This window comes from Nelumbo lutea, chromosome 4, assembly GCF_056320005.1.
Source record: "Nelumbo lutea isolate HS-2025 chromosome 4, American lotus-T2T, whole genome shotgun sequence".
NCBI classification, from domain to species: domain Eukaryota; kingdom Viridiplantae; phylum Streptophyta; class Magnoliopsida; order Proteales; family Nelumbonaceae; genus Nelumbo; species Nelumbo lutea.
In genome coordinates this window covers 63,569,708-63,589,491 of record NC_142687.1, presented here as the reverse complement: position 1 = coordinate 63,589,491, position 19,784 = coordinate 63,569,708, and the positions used below count along the sequence as shown (strand labels likewise).

The 19,784-nt window shown below is 38.6% G+C and overlaps 1 protein-coding gene across 1 annotated transcript in view; it reads right to left on the bottom strand.

Annotated features, from left to right (window-relative positions):
• Window positions 1–19,784, bottom strand: part of LOC148860860 (organic solute transporter ostalpha protein (DUF300)) — a 64,623-nt gene that overhangs the window by 4,297 nt on the left and 40,542 nt on the right. The window contains exons 3-4 of the mRNA XM_088984698.1: window positions 3,879–4,028; window positions 3,418–3,703 (exon numbers count right to left, since the gene is read on the bottom strand). Of these exons, the coding sequence (XP_088840824.1) occupies window positions 3,418–3,703; window positions 3,879–4,028 (436 nt within the window). The remainder of the gene's footprint in view (window positions 1–3,417; window positions 3,704–3,878; window positions 4,029–19,784) is intronic.

Below are 19,784 nucleotides of genomic sequence, written 5' to 3'. Positions count from 1 at the left end.
CAAATTCTTGTATAGCTAATGAGATGGAAATTAATGTCGATGATTTTATGGCATCTCAAAATCAAAGGCAACAACAAATTGAGGAAGAGGAAGATGAAGATGAAAATTGGTTTGATGAATTTGTAACTCCAAGCAACACAAGAAGTGGAAGTGGTGGGGGTAGTGGTGATGATGACGATGGTGGTGGTGATGATGGTGATGATAGGGGTAATATCCAATATGAGCCAAAATAAAAGACATTTGAGCCCAAATATTGGAGGATCAAGCTTAGATCATAGTCCAGCTTCTCATGTTACCACTTCTACAAATGAACCGATAAGGCAATATCAACGAAGCTATATAAAAAGGAATTTTAGAAGCTCAATATCTAAAAAAGAAAAGAAAAAATTTTCTACTATTTTACACAAAAAAGTAGAAATACATCTTGTGCATCACAGGTCATTGCTAGTGTATAGAACGAGCTAGCATTGATGTGTGGTATCAGCATTCTAAGGGCATCCAACCTTTAGAGTTGTGAGGCAAGTTTTATTAAAGTTTGATTTGTTATATTTTAGGGGTCTTCTACATTTTGTGACTCGTATCGATTAGGGAAAAGCCATAAATTGTTATTGTATTCTTCTAGTTCAAGGTCATTGGGTCCTCTTGATTTAATTTTTTCTTAATGCATGGGGTCTATTCCTAATGGTTTCAAATAACGGATCTAGATATTATGTAGGAAGAAAGTAGAAGCTGATTATGAGCAACCATTATCAGAAAACTTAAGCTCAATGGAGATAGGCAATTCTTCTAGATCTTATGAGTGGGGCACTGCTGGTTCTACATCATCATATGGCTATGAATATCCCACTTCAAGTCAAAATAGCCAAACTCAATCACAGGCATCTGGGATTGGAACCCAAAATCATGATTATGGGCTCTTTGGACAAGCTCCTAACATGACCTCTTATGGTTATGGATATGGATATGGATATGAACAATACCTCCAAATAGGAGGTTCTCAAATAATTAACTAAGAAAACAATCAATGCTTTATAGAAGATTACAGGTGGTGGTATTATCAAAATGTGATGAATTGGCAATCACATTGCAAACCACCAAAACAACAGTATTATCACCCACCTAATGGAGATGATGACCACCAACCACCTAGAAATTCTTTTTGGAGGTAATTTTAATTGAGTTTTTGTTTTATGTAATAGATCATGTAGTTTAACTATTAACATGAACTCTTGAAGTTTGTAGGGTGATTTCATTTTTTATTATTTTATTATCAATCTTAGTTTTTTGGCTTTATGTGATGGTTTGAATGTGATGCTAAACCTTATTTTTATTTATATAATAAATTATGCAATTTAGGTGTTAATTGTTTACTTTGGAAGTCTATATGACAACTTCATCATTTACTAATTTGTTATTGATCTTAGTTTCTTAGCTTTATATAATGGTTGGGAATAAGATAATAGTCTAGAAATATGTATTAATGCTCCTTTTATCATTTTACAAAATATCATTGCATATTTCCACATACTTCATAATATTTCCACAATGCCTCTAATTTTTACAATATTTCTCCTCGACATTTCTGACATGTCCTATATTTTGGTAAGCAACATTTCTATCGACATCAACATTTTAAACCTTGAGCCGGATAGTAGAATCTAGACTTCAGTTCCTTCTGGTTCTTTTTCTTATGCATCTTTCTTTAGAGCCATGACCCAACCTTATATCAATCTTAGGCTGCTTTTTCCCATTAAAAGAGTGTGGGGAAAGCCAATTCCTCCGAGAATTGAGGCCTTCTATTGGGAAGCTTTTCTAGGAAAGACCAATACTTGTGATTTACTTCAAAGAAAAATACCTTGGTGTTTGTCTCATAATTGGTGCATTTTGTGCAAGGCCAATGGGGAGAACTGTTACACTTGTTTGTCTCTTCGGCTGTAAGTGGGATGAAGAGGAAGGGTAAAGTTCTTTGGAGATGCAGTAGAGCTGCTATATGCTGGACAGTGTAGAAATATAGGAATCAAAGGATTTTCCTTGATAAGGAAAGGAGTACAAGTGCAATTCTAGAGGTTGTTACAATTAGAACGATTCAGTGGGTGAAATCCTTGAAAATATTTGAGGATTTTCCAACAGGGTTGCTGCTTAATAACTGGGTGGAAGTGGCCAAATCTACACCAAGGAAAGCTGTCACTAATCCCTTTGTGGTCTCCACCAGCTGAAGGGTTCATAAAGTTAAACTTTGATAGAAGAAGCGAAGGCAACCTGGGGCCTTCAGGTATTGGAGGTGTATTTAGGAATGAGAAAGGACAAGCCTTGGCTCTATTCTGAGTCAATTGGTGTAGGTGATTCTCTCAGGGCTAAGATTTTGGCTGCTTTGGAAGGGTTAAAAAGAGCAAAAGAATTAAATATCCACAATCTAATCATTGAAGTGACTCCAAGTTAGTTATTGGCTAGTTAGAAAAAGAAGAGAATGGACTATGGGAACATGCAAATGAAAGAAGAAATTCAAATGGCTTTCTAGAGGCATGGTAGTAAGACTTCAATGGGTCAGAAGCAGTGCTAATTTTTGTGCTTTTGTTGCCCTTCGGGAGGGCTAGGAGGGTTTACCTCTCCTCATGGATGTTGTAATTGTTGTTCTTTATTAATAATTTTTCTGTTATTGATAAAAAAAAAAGGAATTGGTTTGTGATCTAAGGTTGCTCTTGGTAAAGCTTCCACTGTCACATCTTGAAAGAGCTCCTCCCATCCACTGTTGATCAGAAATATATCAAGCTTGGATAAATCTGGCTAACTTTTGAGGTTGCTCCAATGTGAACTTACCCCCTTGCATCGACAAAACAAATTAATTAGTCCCAAGTGATCCACAAAACCCCCAAACTCTTGCATGGCTCAAGTCAATCTTGATCCTCCCTTCTTTTCAAATGTGAATGACACCTCATTAAAGTCACCACCTAAACATCATGGATTCCACCTACGATAGCATTCCTCCAATTCTCTCCACGTCACTTCTCTTTGGCTACCTTCATTTTGCATGTACACTATTGATAGCATCTATATCAGTCCACCTTTGATCTTGAAGTGTATCAATATTGAGAATATTCCCACCTCAAAATCAACACCTTCGAGATATTCTCTATCTCACATTATAAGTCTCCCACCAAATGGCAAAAACATGACAAAGGTTATTTTTCTTTTTCTTTTCTTTATCCCACTTCCATTGCAACCAAACAGCATTAATACGTTGGTTTTAGCATTCTCCTATTCATGTGCGAGAAAGAGAAACAACCAAGATAGGTTTTACCTTTTAAGTTTAGCAAACAACTACTCACAAGAAGAAACAAGATCCCCTATCATTACCAGCTCTGCAAAAGATAAAATACTCATAATTACAAAATAGATTTAGAAAATAAGAGATTATACCTGCCAATATGTCAGGAAAACAACAGATTTGATCATGATGAACTTTGGAACTGGATTGAATGGCCGAAGCAGATCTCTACATGCCACATAGAACAAGACCAGGGCATAGAGCGCCGTCGAATAGGAGAATGTATAAATGATGGTGATATATAGATAAGCTTGTTTTGCACTGAAATTGCCATCTTCATACTTCCCTTTGGCATAAAGTATGAATGTAACTGCAACTAAAATGGGTTTCAGAATCACAAACTGCAAAGTACCTTGCTTGCATCTCCGTATGAAACGTCTGCATGGCTTAAAAAGTTTTAGCTATGTGTATTTATCAGAAGTACAACACCATCCAAATGTACACAACATACAGGCAGAGGGGTAAAAAAAAGCATATAATTATCAACCAAAATTCTTGGATGGATACATCATATGAATTGAAACAAGAGATTTCACTGATATAAAGTGCATACCCATCCAAAGGTATAGCATGGAAGCAACATGTCATCAGATACCATGATGGCTTTAAAACTCTACCACTTAAACTTAGAACAACAGCACCTGGGCCACCCACCCATGCCAAGCACAGTGACAAGAAATTATAAATGACCCAAGCTTCATACCTGAAAAAGGTTACATCAGTAATTAGTGGTTAATGGCTTTCAATGAAATAAGCATAGAAAATATATCAAAAAACAATGAAATAAACATAGAACCATGAACTTAAGAACCCATTACGTGTACAAGGGCACAAGGCTACTTTTGGTACAACATAGAACCAGTAAATTCAAAGGAGGTAGTTCAACAGGCAGTACATAAGTAACCAGCCCATTAAAATATTTTTTTTATTGAAAAGAGTAACTTTCATTAAAATAGCAGTTAAACACACATACAATGTCAACCACTCAGAGCATGAGTGTTGACCCCAAACATATCTCAAAGCTTACAATACAGCCCCAAAAAGGTTTTCCCTGAGGGTCCCCTGCTTTGCCAAATTATCAGCCACAGAATTGGTTGGCCTCCTTACCCATTTGAATACTACTCCAGCTTCCCTTGCTAGGCAAAGTATTTCCCCCATTTGTTGTCTGAAAGTCCATACAACAAGATTTTTGTCTGCATCCAACCTATTAATAGTTTAGAATCTCTCTCTACCTCAAGGTTTTAATATTCCCAATGCTTGACCATCCCATTAAAATATGAATCTCCTATTAAAAGAAAATTAAATTAAGTGTTTTAATTTCTATGAAATACCAAAAAATATTCAGAAAAAAAGAAATCGGATTGTTGGTAAAGAATCTAAGAATCTGTGTTTGAAGATCTCTGACTCATGCAATCAAAAATCTTGGGTTTCCAATAATTTGCCCTTTCAACCAACCCTAGGAGATGAAGAGTTAGTGTTAATTCTCTTTCCTACTTTTACAGCCAGTTTCTCCACCCTCTGATCCTTTGCCCATATCATCTGAAAACTCCAGGCCAAGCGTTCCAGTCTATCTTGATTTGCAAATGATATCAAATAAAGGACAGGAGAAAAAGGAGAAGAGGGAAGAGTAAAGAAAAAAGAGAAACTAAGAAAGATACTCTCATATTATCGTTCACCACCATCGGCAATTCCTTATAAAGGTGTGAACAAGACCACTTAACTAATGTGCCTACAACAACAAAACTTTCCTTTCACATGATAAAAGGAATTTAAAACAAAAATACCCTCAACACTGCAAGTTCTACTACTCTCCATGAAGCTGGAGTATATATATCATATAAGCCCAGCTTGTTGCACATAAAATAGACTCTCTGAATTAAACTCTTAGTAAATAAATCAACCAGTTGATTCTCAAATGCCAGAAAAGGGATTGATATTTCTCCATGTTTTCAGTGTTAGAATGCTTGAGAAGTGAAAAAGAGAAGAGAAGAAAGGATTGAACTGTTGAGAGCCAAAAAGAATAGTGGGTGACTGCCCATCTTTTTATCTATATTAGAGTGACCACGAAAAGAAGTGAAAAGACAACATTGCCCCTGATACACTAAACTGTACATAAACACAGCATAAACAACACTTCCCCCTCAAGTTGGGTCATAGATATCTATCATTCCTAGTTTGTTATAAAGCTCAATGTCACAGGAGAAAGACACCCCCTTAGAAGAACATCAGCTAGCTGATTCATAGTAGCAACACAAGGAGTACAAATGTAACCCAATTCTAATTTCTCCCTGGTGAAATGTTTGTCTAGCTCATTATGCTTCATCCCAGCATTAAGGACTGGGTTGTGAGCAATGCTGATGGCAACCTTGTTATCACAGTACAGTGTCATAGGACCTTTTCTTGCAAGTAAAAGAGAATTTTATTAATGAAAATAAAAAATTAATACTTCCATCAATGGCGGTAAGATGGCACCACTCACCAATCACAACTCACCCAAAACAACAAACAGGCACAACTCTAAGCACAACAAGGACACCTCATGAAATCATCCAAATCACCAGAAAAAGCTACCCTTAAGATCTCCAACAGGTACTATTATTCCTCATCAACATAAAATTCTTCTGCCCCTCCTTCCTCATGTTAGACAGTTTTGTATGCCCTTAGCTTCAGTCCAATTTGATGTACTTTTGACATTTAGTGTAAATAAATAAAGTACATGTTTGATTCATGTTGTTTGGTATATTTATGTGTAAGACCCTAAAACTAGACACTTATAGGGACTCGTGTTAGTTTTAAATGTTCACAGCCATTGGATAAGTCTGAGGAGATTTATCCTGCCAAGGCTGATACTGATGTGCCACCAAGTGTTGGGATGGTTTGTCTCGGCCATCAGGGTAAGACCCAAGGCACATGCAGTATGAGATTGATTGAACCCTTGAACCGGACCAGATTTTCAGCATTGCCCTAGACCTTGGAGACAGATGGGCAAAACTGGAAAGTTACACATGACCCCTGGACTCGATTATGACACTTCACTAGGTGTCGGATCGGGCTGTATTTGATATGTCAATCAGTGAGATCCTTAGTGGGGGTCAAAACCTGGACATGTTGGGGTAGTCTGAGAATTCATCTCAGTGAGTGATCATAGTGACAGGATCGGCTCCTTTGTCGGACAATGGTAATGATCGGGAATGCACTCTCTCTGATGGAAACCAAACTGCCGGCAGTTGATTTCAATCATTGGAATTTTGTTTTGCAAAATTAATATATATATACATGTATATATACGGTTTCAAAAGATTTGCAAAATGTTTTAATTCCCGGGATCCATGTGAGTAGAGAGTGCGGCACTGTTCCTTGTAGCCGAGGGAGAGGTCTTCTCTTGTAGGGCAGTGTTTGATCATTAACGGCTGAGAGGTTAAGTGTAAGACCATTTAGGATAATACCTGATGGGCTAATCTTGCACCTGCCCAGTCCCTGGGTTTTTATAAGATGGCTTGGCCCAGGGACCACTTAATGTAAGTGTTGGGCCCATAGGGTCCATGTGATGGGCTCAAGGGGGTCACTGAGTTTTTCAGTGAATTCAGCTGGGGCGAATCTGAGATTAATGTTAGTAAAAAGGATTGGGCTTATGACCTTATCCACTCTGGGAGACCAAATTCAAATCAAATTTGAATCTGATAACCTCCTGATAAGATCAGGAGTAAACTAACTTAATCCACAGATAGGATAAAGATTATCCCCTATCCAAATATTGATTTGGATTGGGATAACTCCTAATTAGGAGGGTTTCTTAATCAAGAAGAAAGGAAGAGAAAGCTGAATTCGAAAATACCAGATTTCGAACCAAGTTTTTCCAAGAGAGAAGAAAGTCTTCTGCATACAGAGATTAGATCTCAAAACTCCAGAGAGAAGAAAAGTTGTTCATCCATCTTCGTCCCAGGAGTTCTCTCCTCCAGCCGCCGCCAACCCCTCTTGCAAGATTCGATCTTTGTAGGAGAAAGAAGTCAAGAAATAAGTTCTTGACATCAGTCTTGCAGAAAAGACTGAAAAATGATTCAGTGTTCAGAGTTTCCAGTGGGCTCTTGCAGTAGGACGCACCCTGCTGGTTCCATTCCATCCACAGCTGTGTCATCTTCAGTAGGAGCGGATCTTGGTATCTTCTTTGGGCGTGAACACCAACTTTGGGAGATATTGTTTCTCCGGATCAGGTATAATCCTTCATGTTCCCTTTTGGTTCAGATCTAGTTTGATTATGGTTCAAGTAGAATCCTTGAATATTGTATTCAAAATTTAGGGAATATGATTCCCAGTTGGGAGAAGGTAGGAAAAATTTTTGAAATTCGCCCATCATTCCGCACCCTTCATGGTGTCCATTAGATGGATCCTATCATTCTTTCACCTCATTCCAAACTTCTCCCCCATCCCTTGTTAAAGATTTCTTAAAACTCCCTTCCTTCTCTTTTCAAACTCCTCAATAGCCCTCTAGCAAAAGTCTCACCTCCTAAGAAGAACAGACCCTAAGACTTGCCAACCTCCACCTCAAGCATCAACATGTTTCTTTAAATCCAAGTTTCTCACTTCACCTCCTCCCCCTTTGATTCCACCTCTCTCTCATCCTTCTTATCTTCCTAATTTCCTCCAAACCTCCACTTTTAACTAACTCCTCCCCTAAAGGGATCACCAAATATTTCCTTTCCAGAACCTACGAAACTTGACTATCCCCACCAGGAATATCAGATATATTCCCTTTAGATTTGGCACCCTTCTTTTGTATATCTTTTTAAATTTATTGATTGGACCTACCCCAATAAGATCATCTTTAAGACTTAAGAATACCTAGTAACATGCACGATATGAGGCTTGTTCAAAATTCTTGTCCTCTTTGAAACCAACGCTGAAGCAACTGACTTGCAAATCTCTAATTCCTTCCTCCTAAATCCCAGGTCAACACCTAGTTTCCCAATTAACACTTCAGGAGCAAAAAACCCATCCCTACTCTCAGGAAATGGAACCATGTCCAGTGCCAGGTTGGCACATTTCGAACCTAAAATGCCACTAGAAATTGTTGTCTTCCCCCACCACTCCCTTCTGCCTCACCCATCTTATCTCTCTCCACCCCATCCCCAAAGCCCAACCACCTCCCCCACCTACAACCCTTGAGAAAATCCCCCACTCACATTGACACCTCCATCCCTACACTTCTTTATTGGCTTAATAGAATCACAATAGAAGCAAGGCTCCCCCCAAATTCACAACAACCTCCTGAGATGAAGCCCCAAATTTGACCACCTCTGGCTCACCATCGGAAGGTCCACCGAAGATCTCCACTAGCTGATGAGAGATGGAAGATCAAACAAAGAAAAACTCATCAAAATCCGCATCCTTCAATCCAACTTTCAGTTGACTAGAGCTCGTGAATTTGGAAATCACACAGATCCACTCTGAACCCTTTCTCTTTCAAACAACATATGTGCCTCTTCACTTTCTCAAGATCCCTGAAATCTTAAGCCCCAAACTTTTTCTAAAAGGACTCCTTACCCACATGCTCGAGTGTTAATACTGGAAACACAACTCCTTAAGAAAGTGGTCCCCACTTGGCCTTCTAGTCCCTTTGAGAGCAGAAGATAAAAGATTGCCTCCCCAACCTCTTTGACTTCTCCCCTCTCCTCAGTGTTGGCAACCACGTGACCATGATTAAATAAAACAATCTCCCCCTCCTGAAATTACTTTATTACCCCCCAACCTTTCAATTCTATTGTCTTCAACCTTTGAATGACCCTTCACCTTCCCATCAGAGGCTGCACCAAGAGAGAAGGCTTCATCCCTGCAATCCTTTGTCTTCTCCTTCCTAATCTCCAAGGTAATGGAATTTTGTCCAGATCTTCTAACTCAACTAAGATTCTTGAAAATCAATCTTCTCCTAACTTCCATTTCTTCCATCAAAGCTTAGAAGTCTTCCACACCTATCTCCAATCATTTTGAAGGTCATCAGAACCCAAGCATGCAAGGGAATTCCCACCACACCACCCTTTTACTCATTCCATCAAGAACCATCCCTGCTGCTGGGAACACCAGCCTATTCTTAAACCAAACTCCCTCATTTTCTCCCTTTCTGAAACCAACACCCACTCTGCATCTTTCCTGCTCTGAGGCATAAACAATAGCAGACCTCCAACCAAATTCCTTATACCCACAACTCTTTCTTCACCCCATTCAAGCTTCGCCATGCTTCAATCGATTCCCCCCTTCAATTTGAAACCAATGGACCTACCAACAAGACATGCATTTTCAGCCTCTCGTTCAGAAACTCTACCTGTTTTGCCTCAATCTGAACCCTTAAGCTCTCAATCATCCTTCATGCAGTCCAGAAAATTCCAGAGGTTAGATGTTTCGCTGAGAATAGTCCCTTGCTTGCATGATTGGATGTCAACTAAATGCTTAGCATCTTCATCTGAACTATTGCACCTTTTTCCTCTAGCTTCTTTTCAAGAGCTTCTGTCTGTCATGGGAATGCAATCTTTTTTAAAGAAAAATAAAAAATAAAATTTATTAAAAACAACAAAAAAGGATACAACAGGGTGATAAGAAATAACCCAACCAAAGAACCAACCAAAACTCAGAACTTAACCCCTTATGCTTTGCTGATCAACCCTACAAACATCAAAGACATCCTGAAAATCCCAACCGATATACAGCACCAAGAACCCAGCACAAAAATCAGAGAAATCCTTCCACAAAACACGACGAAAAAACATACAATAATATGACATCCCAACCATCCCCCCAATCCCTATCTTAAAGCAATGAAATGCACCCTGAATCCAAAAGACCATTTCCAACGAAAGGCTGACCTCAGACTTTACCCAACTTCTCAGCGCATCCAGAGTTTAAACAGAGCTTTCACCTCTTATCTCAGGAGCTTTCTTTGTCTTCTTCCCCTTCTTCTTTAGCCCCATCCCAAATACTCCCAACTTTAATCTGGCAAGAACTTTTGAAGCTTGCACTGTTTGGTTAGTTTTCTGTCTTCTGAATCGTCTTACTGCATTAGGAATTTCTCCACCACCGAAGATGCCTCCCTTCTATCATTGATCATCTCCAATTCAAAATTCACATTCATTTCAAAAAGTGATCTGCACCTGAGACTTCTCTCTTAGAATTCCCCTCCCCTATGACTCTGCCCATCTTCACACTCACCTTCCTCTCAGCCATCCAAGAAACCGAACCAGCGACCTTGTCTCCGTATCATCTCCTTCAACAGATCTCTATTCTCTTCTTCAACCTCCCTGAAGGCTTACTTAGTAAAATCCTCCCCCCACCCCACCCCCAAGGAAGAATAATCCCAAAGTTTTACTAATTTCCACCTCTTTGTTCAGCATCATTTCTATATCTGCTGTCTTCTCAATTACGCGAGTTTCATCTATAATTACTTCTTCCTCCTTTGTAGCCGAGACTACACAACCCTCACTGCCTGTGTCCTCATCATCTTGTAAAGGTCTAGTTCTACATTTTTGTTTTCTTCTGTATACTCTTGACACAGGCTTTCTTCCCTTTTCACCCTTCTCAACAGTCCTCTCTACTGTTTCACTGACATTCATGGTTGCATCACCTTCCAACTCAGGTTCTGTTTGAATGCAGTCCCCCTCTACCTTTCCTCCTTTCAATCCCTTCTTTCTCCGATTTTTCCATCTTTTCGAGGCCATCTTCTCTTACCCTGTTGATTTCTTTTGTAGAACTGTTTTCTGATTTAGATCATTCATCAGCCTTGGGTTCTACCCTCTCCTCTCTATTATCTCCCATTGAAACTCCCCTTTCTTCTGACTTGACCACTTCTGAAGATGACATAGGTCGATTGGCTAATGTATTGGACAATGCCACTGGTTTTGGATTGGACCCCATCCAAACCAAAATCAATTTGGACAGACCAACAAGACATATTGAATTAGACCAGTCCAGACTTAATGGTCCAAAGTATTTATTGGATTGGATTAGACCTGGTCCATCCATAATGAATTTATATTGGATTGGGTTGGGTTGAGCCGATATCTAAACCATTGATAGAAGATAAGAATATAGGTGTCAATGGTCCATGTTTGGGTTAGAATTAGTTTAAATGAAAACAAATATGAGCAGATTGGATGGCCCAGATATTGAATTGGACTGGTCCAAAATGGTCCAAAATATTCATTGGATTGGATTGGACCAAATCCAGTCGAATTGACACCCCTAATGCCCAGCATCTCGAGTCATTAAGATTGAGTCCATTAAACGCTTGAAAATCACTTTTAAGAGAAGACTCGTTGGGATAATCTGACGAGTTACTAAAGTCCCTCTGAGTTCCGCCTAGTTTGAAGCATTTGCCCCTGATACCCGACCCGCTCTCTTTACCTATTTTATTGCTTAACCCAATCATGTTTATTATGTTCCCCGATTTTGAAATTTCATTAACCTTTCGTTTCTCAAGATTATTCTCCACCTTTTATAATCAGACATGCACCATCCTCTAAACCAATATTAACATTTCTGGCCTCTTTAGACTCTACTCTTGTCTCACTAAGACCCTTCTTGGTCTTAGGCATGCCACAATTGACCCCTCCATCCATGAACCAAGAGAAATTTTGTTTTGCTAATAACTCTGCCACCCTGAACCATGAGGCAAATCATTCTCAAGACTATTAAACAAAGCTTTATAATCAGCTAGCCAATGGAAGTCCTAACTCTAGAAGCATATTCTTCATCCATAACAGTTCAGTAACTCCACATGCTATAGCCCAGAGGTTGATCTTTTGCTGTCTATGGAGTTGGCCTAAAATGCATTTGTATAGGCTTCAACTTTCAAGTGCTCATAATTAGCAAACAAAATACACCTTCCTGGTTGCTTCTTCAAAGTACTTCAAAACCCTTTCGGTAGCTAAAACATGTCAAGATTTGGGAGCACGCATATACTAAGCACACCAACATATGCACTGTCTGGCTGAGTCATGGATAGATACAACAATTGCCCAACAAGTCTTTGGAACCATCTTACATCAACAAAAATTTCCTATGATTGGGTTCAATGGGAGTGCCAACTGACTTGCACTCAAGTTTGCCAGCATCCAAGGTTTGAAATGTTGACGTCAATGGAAATGTCGCTTACCCAAATATAGGACATATGTTGGAAATGTAAGAAAGGAATGTTGTAAAAATTATAAACATTGTGGAATATTCTGAAATATGTAGAAATATGCAATGTAATTCTATGAAATGATAAAAGATTTATTAATACACCTTTCTAGACTATTATCTTCCATGATGTATCTCTTTTTGTTCTAATAAATAATTAGAATTAGATCATATAAACAATATAAACCATTTAATATTTTAATTTATAAAAAGTATTTTATTTATTCATTTTATTTTATTCTAATAAGTCATTAGTTTTAAGTAATATTTTTATTATTTTATAAATATCTCTTTATTTTTGTTTTTATGAATATTTTATCTAAAATATTAACTTATTATTTATTCATTCTTTATTACTTTTATAATGAGGATATACACTATTACAATATAAACCATTAAAAAATCATATTTTTATTAAACCATTTAATATTTTATTACTATAAAAACAAATTTTATTTTAATTTAACAATTAATTATTTTAATTATCTGTTTTTCACTTTTGTAGAACTTCATATATTGTAATAAGACTAAAAATATGGTAAAGATTCTTTTTATAAGTTTTCTATTAGGAGGCCTATAATATTCCAATAGACCCTATTGCACTATAACATATGGATGCTTTAAAAATTCCAATTAAAGGCTGCTATTGTGATGATTTATAGATTTCTATAGACCATTATGTGGTGTAACAAATCTTTAACAACATAAGTTTACTTGAGCGTTCATTGGTCATTCGAACCCTAAACCTGAAACTTTGAAGATTGGACAAAACACAAAGACGCAATGCAACAACTACACAAGCATTTCAGGACCTCAACAAAGCCCTTCAACCCCAAAAGAAGAAATAGAAGAGAAAGACGAAGATGAATATTCACCTCAACCTCGAGTCCTCAACTCTTCATCTTCTATTCTTTTCTTTTTTCCCCTTATTTTTCATGGTTATTCACCATGAGAGTGAAGTAGGGATGGTATTGCATAACTAAATCAAGATGAGAGTAATTCCTTTAAAGTTTTAGAAGTCTAGTGTCTTGTTTCTTGTTCCAAGAAGGTATTTCAATGCAAGACCGAGGGAAGAAGCCATCTTGTGCCCATTCGAGCATGAAGTTGTAGTGCTTCCCGCTCCAAGTATGCAAACTACAAATCTCTTCTTGATTTTCCCCCTTTAATCTCTCTCATTTTCTCTTTTTGTATGAGAAGAGTTCTGTCTTTAATTTGAATATATGCTGAGTCAACATTTGGTCAAAAATATTTTGACATATTACATCTTTGTTTTTTTGTGATAGACAGGTGATATTTACTGAAATGTTGAAATATCAATTGACATATTCTACTTTTTTTAATTCAAGTGAGAGTTTATGTCGATGGGTCTCAACACCAACATATGTTGAGTGACATTTCCAAAATATTGCAACACTATAAACCATACCAGCATCCTATAGAAAATCTAGGATGTATTTTCTTTGGGAAATGAAGATTCCCTTCTTGGATCTAGCAACTTTAATTTCAAGGAAGTACTTAAGTGGACCTAGATCCTTCAATTTCAATGCAAAATGAGAGGCAAGAAGCTACTTCAACTCCTTAATCTCTATTTCCTAGTCACCTATAATGATAATGTTATCCACATAAACAATAAGAACTGCTAGTCTGTTGTAGACTTCACCTGATACTAATTCTGGTGGGACTTCTTCTGATACTAATTGTGACTTTGATCTTAACTTGTTAGATTTACCTACCAAATCCACCAATTTTCCTCAATGTTTCATCCTCTACCACAGTGAGTGCATCGCAATTTGTCTTTATTAACCTCCTTTATCTTCTTAGATGGTTCACCTTTCTTCACAACCCCCTTAGCTACTAAGGCCACCAATTCCCCCTTAGGAATATTCGTAGCCTATCTTCTACTCTCCTCAGATTGGATGAGAGCATAAACCTCCTGTAAACTTGGCAAATTCTTGCTTCCTAAAATTTGAACTCTAATAGGCTCATATGTTGGGTTCAAACCAGCAAGGAAAATACACTCTACTGAGACACTAGCCTTCTATAGTCCTTAGCATCTTCCCATTAATAATCTGATGGTAGTATAGCTCTTACCTTATGGATGTAAAAGTAGAATAATAGGCAGAAAAAGTTTTCTCACCTTGCTTACATACAACCAACTCAACATGTAACTAATTAATTCTTTCATAGTGTCTTTGCTCAGAATAAGTAGCCTTAACTTGATCCAACACTACCTTAGCTATTTCAATTCACTTTTTTTTAGTAAATGAAAAATAAAAATTATTAATAGAAAAAGAAGGTGATGAGAGATAACCAGAAATACAAAACAATACAAAGATAGGGACTCAAAGAAAAAAAGACAAAACCAAGAAAAGGACAAAGCTTTTAAGCCAACTCAAGAATGTTCCAAAATCCAACACCAAGATCTTTTGTAACTGTTAGACAGTTTTTTGTATGCCCTTAGCTTCAATCTGATTTGATGTGCTTTTGTTATTTAGTGGAAATAAATAAAGTGCATGTTTGATTCATGTTGTTTGGTTTAATTCTGTATAAAACCCTAAAACTGGACATTTATAGAGACTCATGTTAGTTTTAAATGTTCACAGCCGTTGGATAAGTCTGGGGAGATTTATCCTGCCAAGGCTGATGCTGGTGTGCCACCAAGTGTTGGGATGGCCTGTCTTAGCCATCAGGGTAAGACCCGAGGCACATGCAGTATGGGATTACTTGAATCCTTGAACCGGACCAGATTTCCAGTCTTGCCCTAGACCTTGGAGATAGATGGGCAAAACTGGAAAGTTACACCTGACCCCTAGACTCGATTATGACACTTCACTAGGTGTTGGATCAGGCTGCCTTTGATATGCCAATTAGTGAGATCCTTAGCGGGGATCAAAACCTGGGTATATTGGGGCAGTTTGAGAATTCATCTGAGTGGGTGATCATAGTGACAGAATCAGCCACTTTGTCGGACAAAGGGTAATGATCGGGAATGCACTCTCTCTGATGGAAACCAAACTGCCGGCAGTTGATTTCAATCGTTGGAATTTTGTTTTGCAAAATTTATATATATATATATATATACTTGTCGGGCAGTGCTTGATCATTAAGGGCTGAGAGGTTAAGTGTAAGACCATTGAGGATAATACCTGATGGGCTAATCTTGCACCTGCCCACAGTCCCTGGGTTTTTATAAGATGGCTTGGCCCAGGGACCACTTAATGTAAGTGTTGGGCCCATAGGGTCCATATGATGGACTCAAGGGGTTCATTGAGCTTTTCAGTGAATTCGGTTGGGCCTTGTATTAAAGGCTGGGCCGAACCCATGTGACTGGTGTGTAGATCAATGCTTGGGTCCCACGCCATACAAAGAAGCCCAACTGGGCAGCAGATTGGAAAGTAATTAGACACTGAACACTTAATGGGCCAGAAGCCCATTTCGAGGTGGGCTGATATGATCACCCATCCTTGGGGCGAATCTGAGATTAATGTTAGTAAAAGGATTGGGCCTTTTGCCTTATCCACTCTTGGAGACCAAATTCAAATTAGATTTGAATCTGGTAACCTCCTGATAAGATCATGAGTAAGCTAACTTTATCTGCAGATAGGATTAAGATTATCCCCTATCCAAATACTGATTTGGATTGGGATAACTCCTAATTAGGAGGATTCTTAATCAAGAAGAAAGGAGAAGAAACCCTAACCAAGAGAGAGAAATATCAGATTTCGAACCACCTTGAAGAGATATAGGATATCTCCTGCAAATTGAGATAGGATCTCATTCATACTCCAGAAAAGAAAAAGGCAGTTCAGCCTTTTCGCCTTTAGAGTTCTCCTCCTACCGCCGCCATCTGTTTTTTGCAAGATTAGATCTTTGCAGAAAAAGAAAGTCAAGAAATCTGTTCTTGACATTAGTCTTGCAACAAAGACTAAAAGGATTCAGTGTTTAGTGTTTCCAGAGGATTCTTGTGAAGGATCCGGTGTGTAGGACGCACCCTGCTGGTTCTGTTCCATCCACAACTGTGTCATCTTCAGCAGGAACGGATCTTGGAGCATTCTTTGGGCGTGAACACCAACTTTGGGAGATACTGCTTCTCCGGATCAGGTATATTCCTCCCATTTATCTTTTGGTACAGATCTGGTTTGATTATGGTTCAAGTAGGATCCTTGAATATTGTATTCTAAATTTAGGGAATATGATTCCCAGTTGGGAGAAGGTAGGAAATTTTTTTAAATTCGCCCACCCATTCCGCAACCTTTATGGCGTCCATTAGATGGATCCTACCCTTCTTTCAGTAACCCCTTTAAACTCTGAGAGAATGAGAACCCAATCCATGATCGTTTTACCGTAAAGATGAGGGATCTGGTCCCTTGATTGAACTTCATCATCAAAGATTCTCATATTTCTTTATTTCCAAACTTCCCAACAAACAACAAATGGAATGCAGCTCCAAGCAATCTTTACCTTGACATTTCCCCTCACACCCGGCTACTTAGAGGATAGCTCTTCTGCTGAACAAGGGTGATGGGGATCGGTCCATGCATCATAAGACCTATTCTCGTAAGAAGAAGGCCAACAAACAGGTTCTGATTTGGCATGGAGAAGACTCTTGGGACTTGGACTGATCTGGTTAGGGGTATTTTCGTCATTTTGACCAGCCCAATGTGGACTTGGGCTATAGCATCTTGTTCCTATAGCTTAGAAGTGCTTGTCTTTCCATTTTCAGTTTATTTGCATTAGTAGATAGAAAGTTATTGTGTTTCTTGATGCACAAGACAAAGAGTGACACTTTCTTAATTATGGTGAACAATGTTCCGGGCCACACAGGTCATTCTATAAATAGATGTATTCTTTTCCTTTTGAGGCTAATGAATGAATGAAGTTTTCTTAAGAGCTCTCTTACTGTATGGAGTGATTCCTACAAACCCTACAGTGATTCTAGGACCCCTTGGAGTGATTCCTTGGGATTTCTCTCTCTTTTCTCTTTCTCTACCCTTTCTACTCTCTCTTTCTGTCTTGTGTCAGTTTGTTCCAGCCCTACCGCATCAGTTTTGGTATCAGAGCATCAGGTTTCAAATGGCTCATTACCAATGGTAGAAACATGAGAAGAAGATTAAGTGAACAAGCTAAAGAAGAGTTGTTGCTTGCACTTATTAATCAATTGGACATCCTAGAAGCTCAAGTCAAAGTGTTGATGGAAGAACGAGAAGAGAAAAACAGCACCGGTGTTCCACATGGAGGAGCTGAAGCAGAGGGTTCCAGCACCAATAACCCTACTGGTCCACATGTGAACCACCCACTAAGGACTGCCATCAAGACCCTAAGGTCTCGAACTCTACAAACTCAAGGTACTTTAAATGATTTATATGATGAGTTGGTGGAGCATTCTAAGACTAATATAGATGACTATCGAGATAACCTTACTAGTAAAGTGAAGATAAAAGTTCCTAGTTTTAGAGGTGATATCAATCCACGAGTTTTCTCCAATTGGATGGCAGAACTAGAGGAATACTTTGATTGGTTCGATATGTCAGATGAAAGACGGGTAAGATTTGCTAAACTTAAACTTGTAGACCATGCAAAAGTATGGTGAAGTGTGGAAAATAGATTACAGAATATGGGTAAGCGTCCTATCACCCGTTGGGAAGATATGAAGCATTACTTGGAGGAGAAAAATTTGCCTCATGACTTCCAAGATGCTCTTCATGATGAGATGATGACATTGAGACAAGGCAACTTATCTGTATCTGAGTACGTGCAGAAGTTTGATGAGCTTATTATTAGATGTCAATCTACAGAAACAAGTAGTTGAACAAAAGAAGCAACCTCTCTTGCTGTCCTAGAAGCAATTTGAGGAGGAAAGCAAAGAATCAGGCTTTGTTTATGCCCTAATAGTGAAAGAAGTGAATAAACCAGCACATGCCCCTATTTTAAAGGTGCCAAAAGAGGTTGAAGACTTGTTGGCTGATTTTTCAGATTTGATCCTAGAAGAGTTGCCTGATGAATTACCACCTCTACGTGATGTCCAATATGCAATTGACTTGACTCCCATGTCTCAACTACCTAATTTGCCTACACACCGAATGAATCCCATAGGACATGCTGAGTTGAAGAGGCAAGTGGATGATCTATTGAAGAAGGGCTTCATTAGAGAGAGTCTCAGCCCATGTGTTGTACTGACTCTACTCACTCCCAAGAAGGATGTCTCATGGAGGATGTGCGTTGATAGCAGAGCAATCAACAAGATAACAATCAATTATCGGTTCCCTATCACATGCTTAGATGGCATGCTGGATATAATGAGTGGAGCTACAATTTTCTTAAAATTGATCTTAGAAGCGGATATCACCAAATTAGGGTTCAACTTGAATATCCTGACTTTTCTATCCATGATGGTTATTTGTTCAAGGGAACTTGCTTGTGTGTTCCTAACACCTCACTACGTGATTATGTTATATGCATGCAGGTGGAATTGCTGGGCATTTTGGTCGGGACAAGACCATTGCTATGGTAGAAGATCACTTTTATTGGCCTAGCCTTAGGGTTGATGTTGATTATGTGATCAAACAGGGTTGTACACCCCTTTACCAATTCCACATGAGCCTTGGCAAGATCTCTCTATGGATTTTGTCCTAGGTCTGCCCAAGACAATAAGGGGTCATGGTTCAATTTATGTTGTGGTAGATAGGTTCTCAAAAATGGTCCACTTTATTCCTTGCAGTAAGACACCAGATGCCTCACATGTGGCAAGCCTATTCTTTAGGGAAATTGTCCGTTGACATGGTGTTCCTATTACTATTGTTTCTAATCGTGATGTTATGTTTATGAGTTACTTTTGGAACACTTTGGAAACTCCTCAATACAAAGCTGAAGCTCTCTTCTTTCCATCCTCAGACTGATGGCCAAACTAAGGTAGTTAATAGGAGCCTCGGTGATTTGCCACGTTGCTTAGTTGGTGACCATACTTCCAGGTGGGATCCCATCCTACCTATGGCTGAATTTGCTTACAACAGTTCAGTTAATAGGCCAACTGGAAGAAGTCCCTTTGAGATAGTTACTGGAATTCAGCCAGAGGCCTATTGATTTAGTGTCTTTGCCACAAGAAGCCATGACTAGCATAGAGGCTGGAGGCTTTACTCGCCACATGAGAGAAATCCATGATGAAGTTAGGCACAAGATTGCTCTTAGCAATGATGCATACAAAGCCAAAGCTGATTTACATAGGCGCCTAGCTGATTTTCAGGAGGGTGATATGGTTATGGTGCTTATACGTCCTGAATGCTTTCCTAAAGGCTTT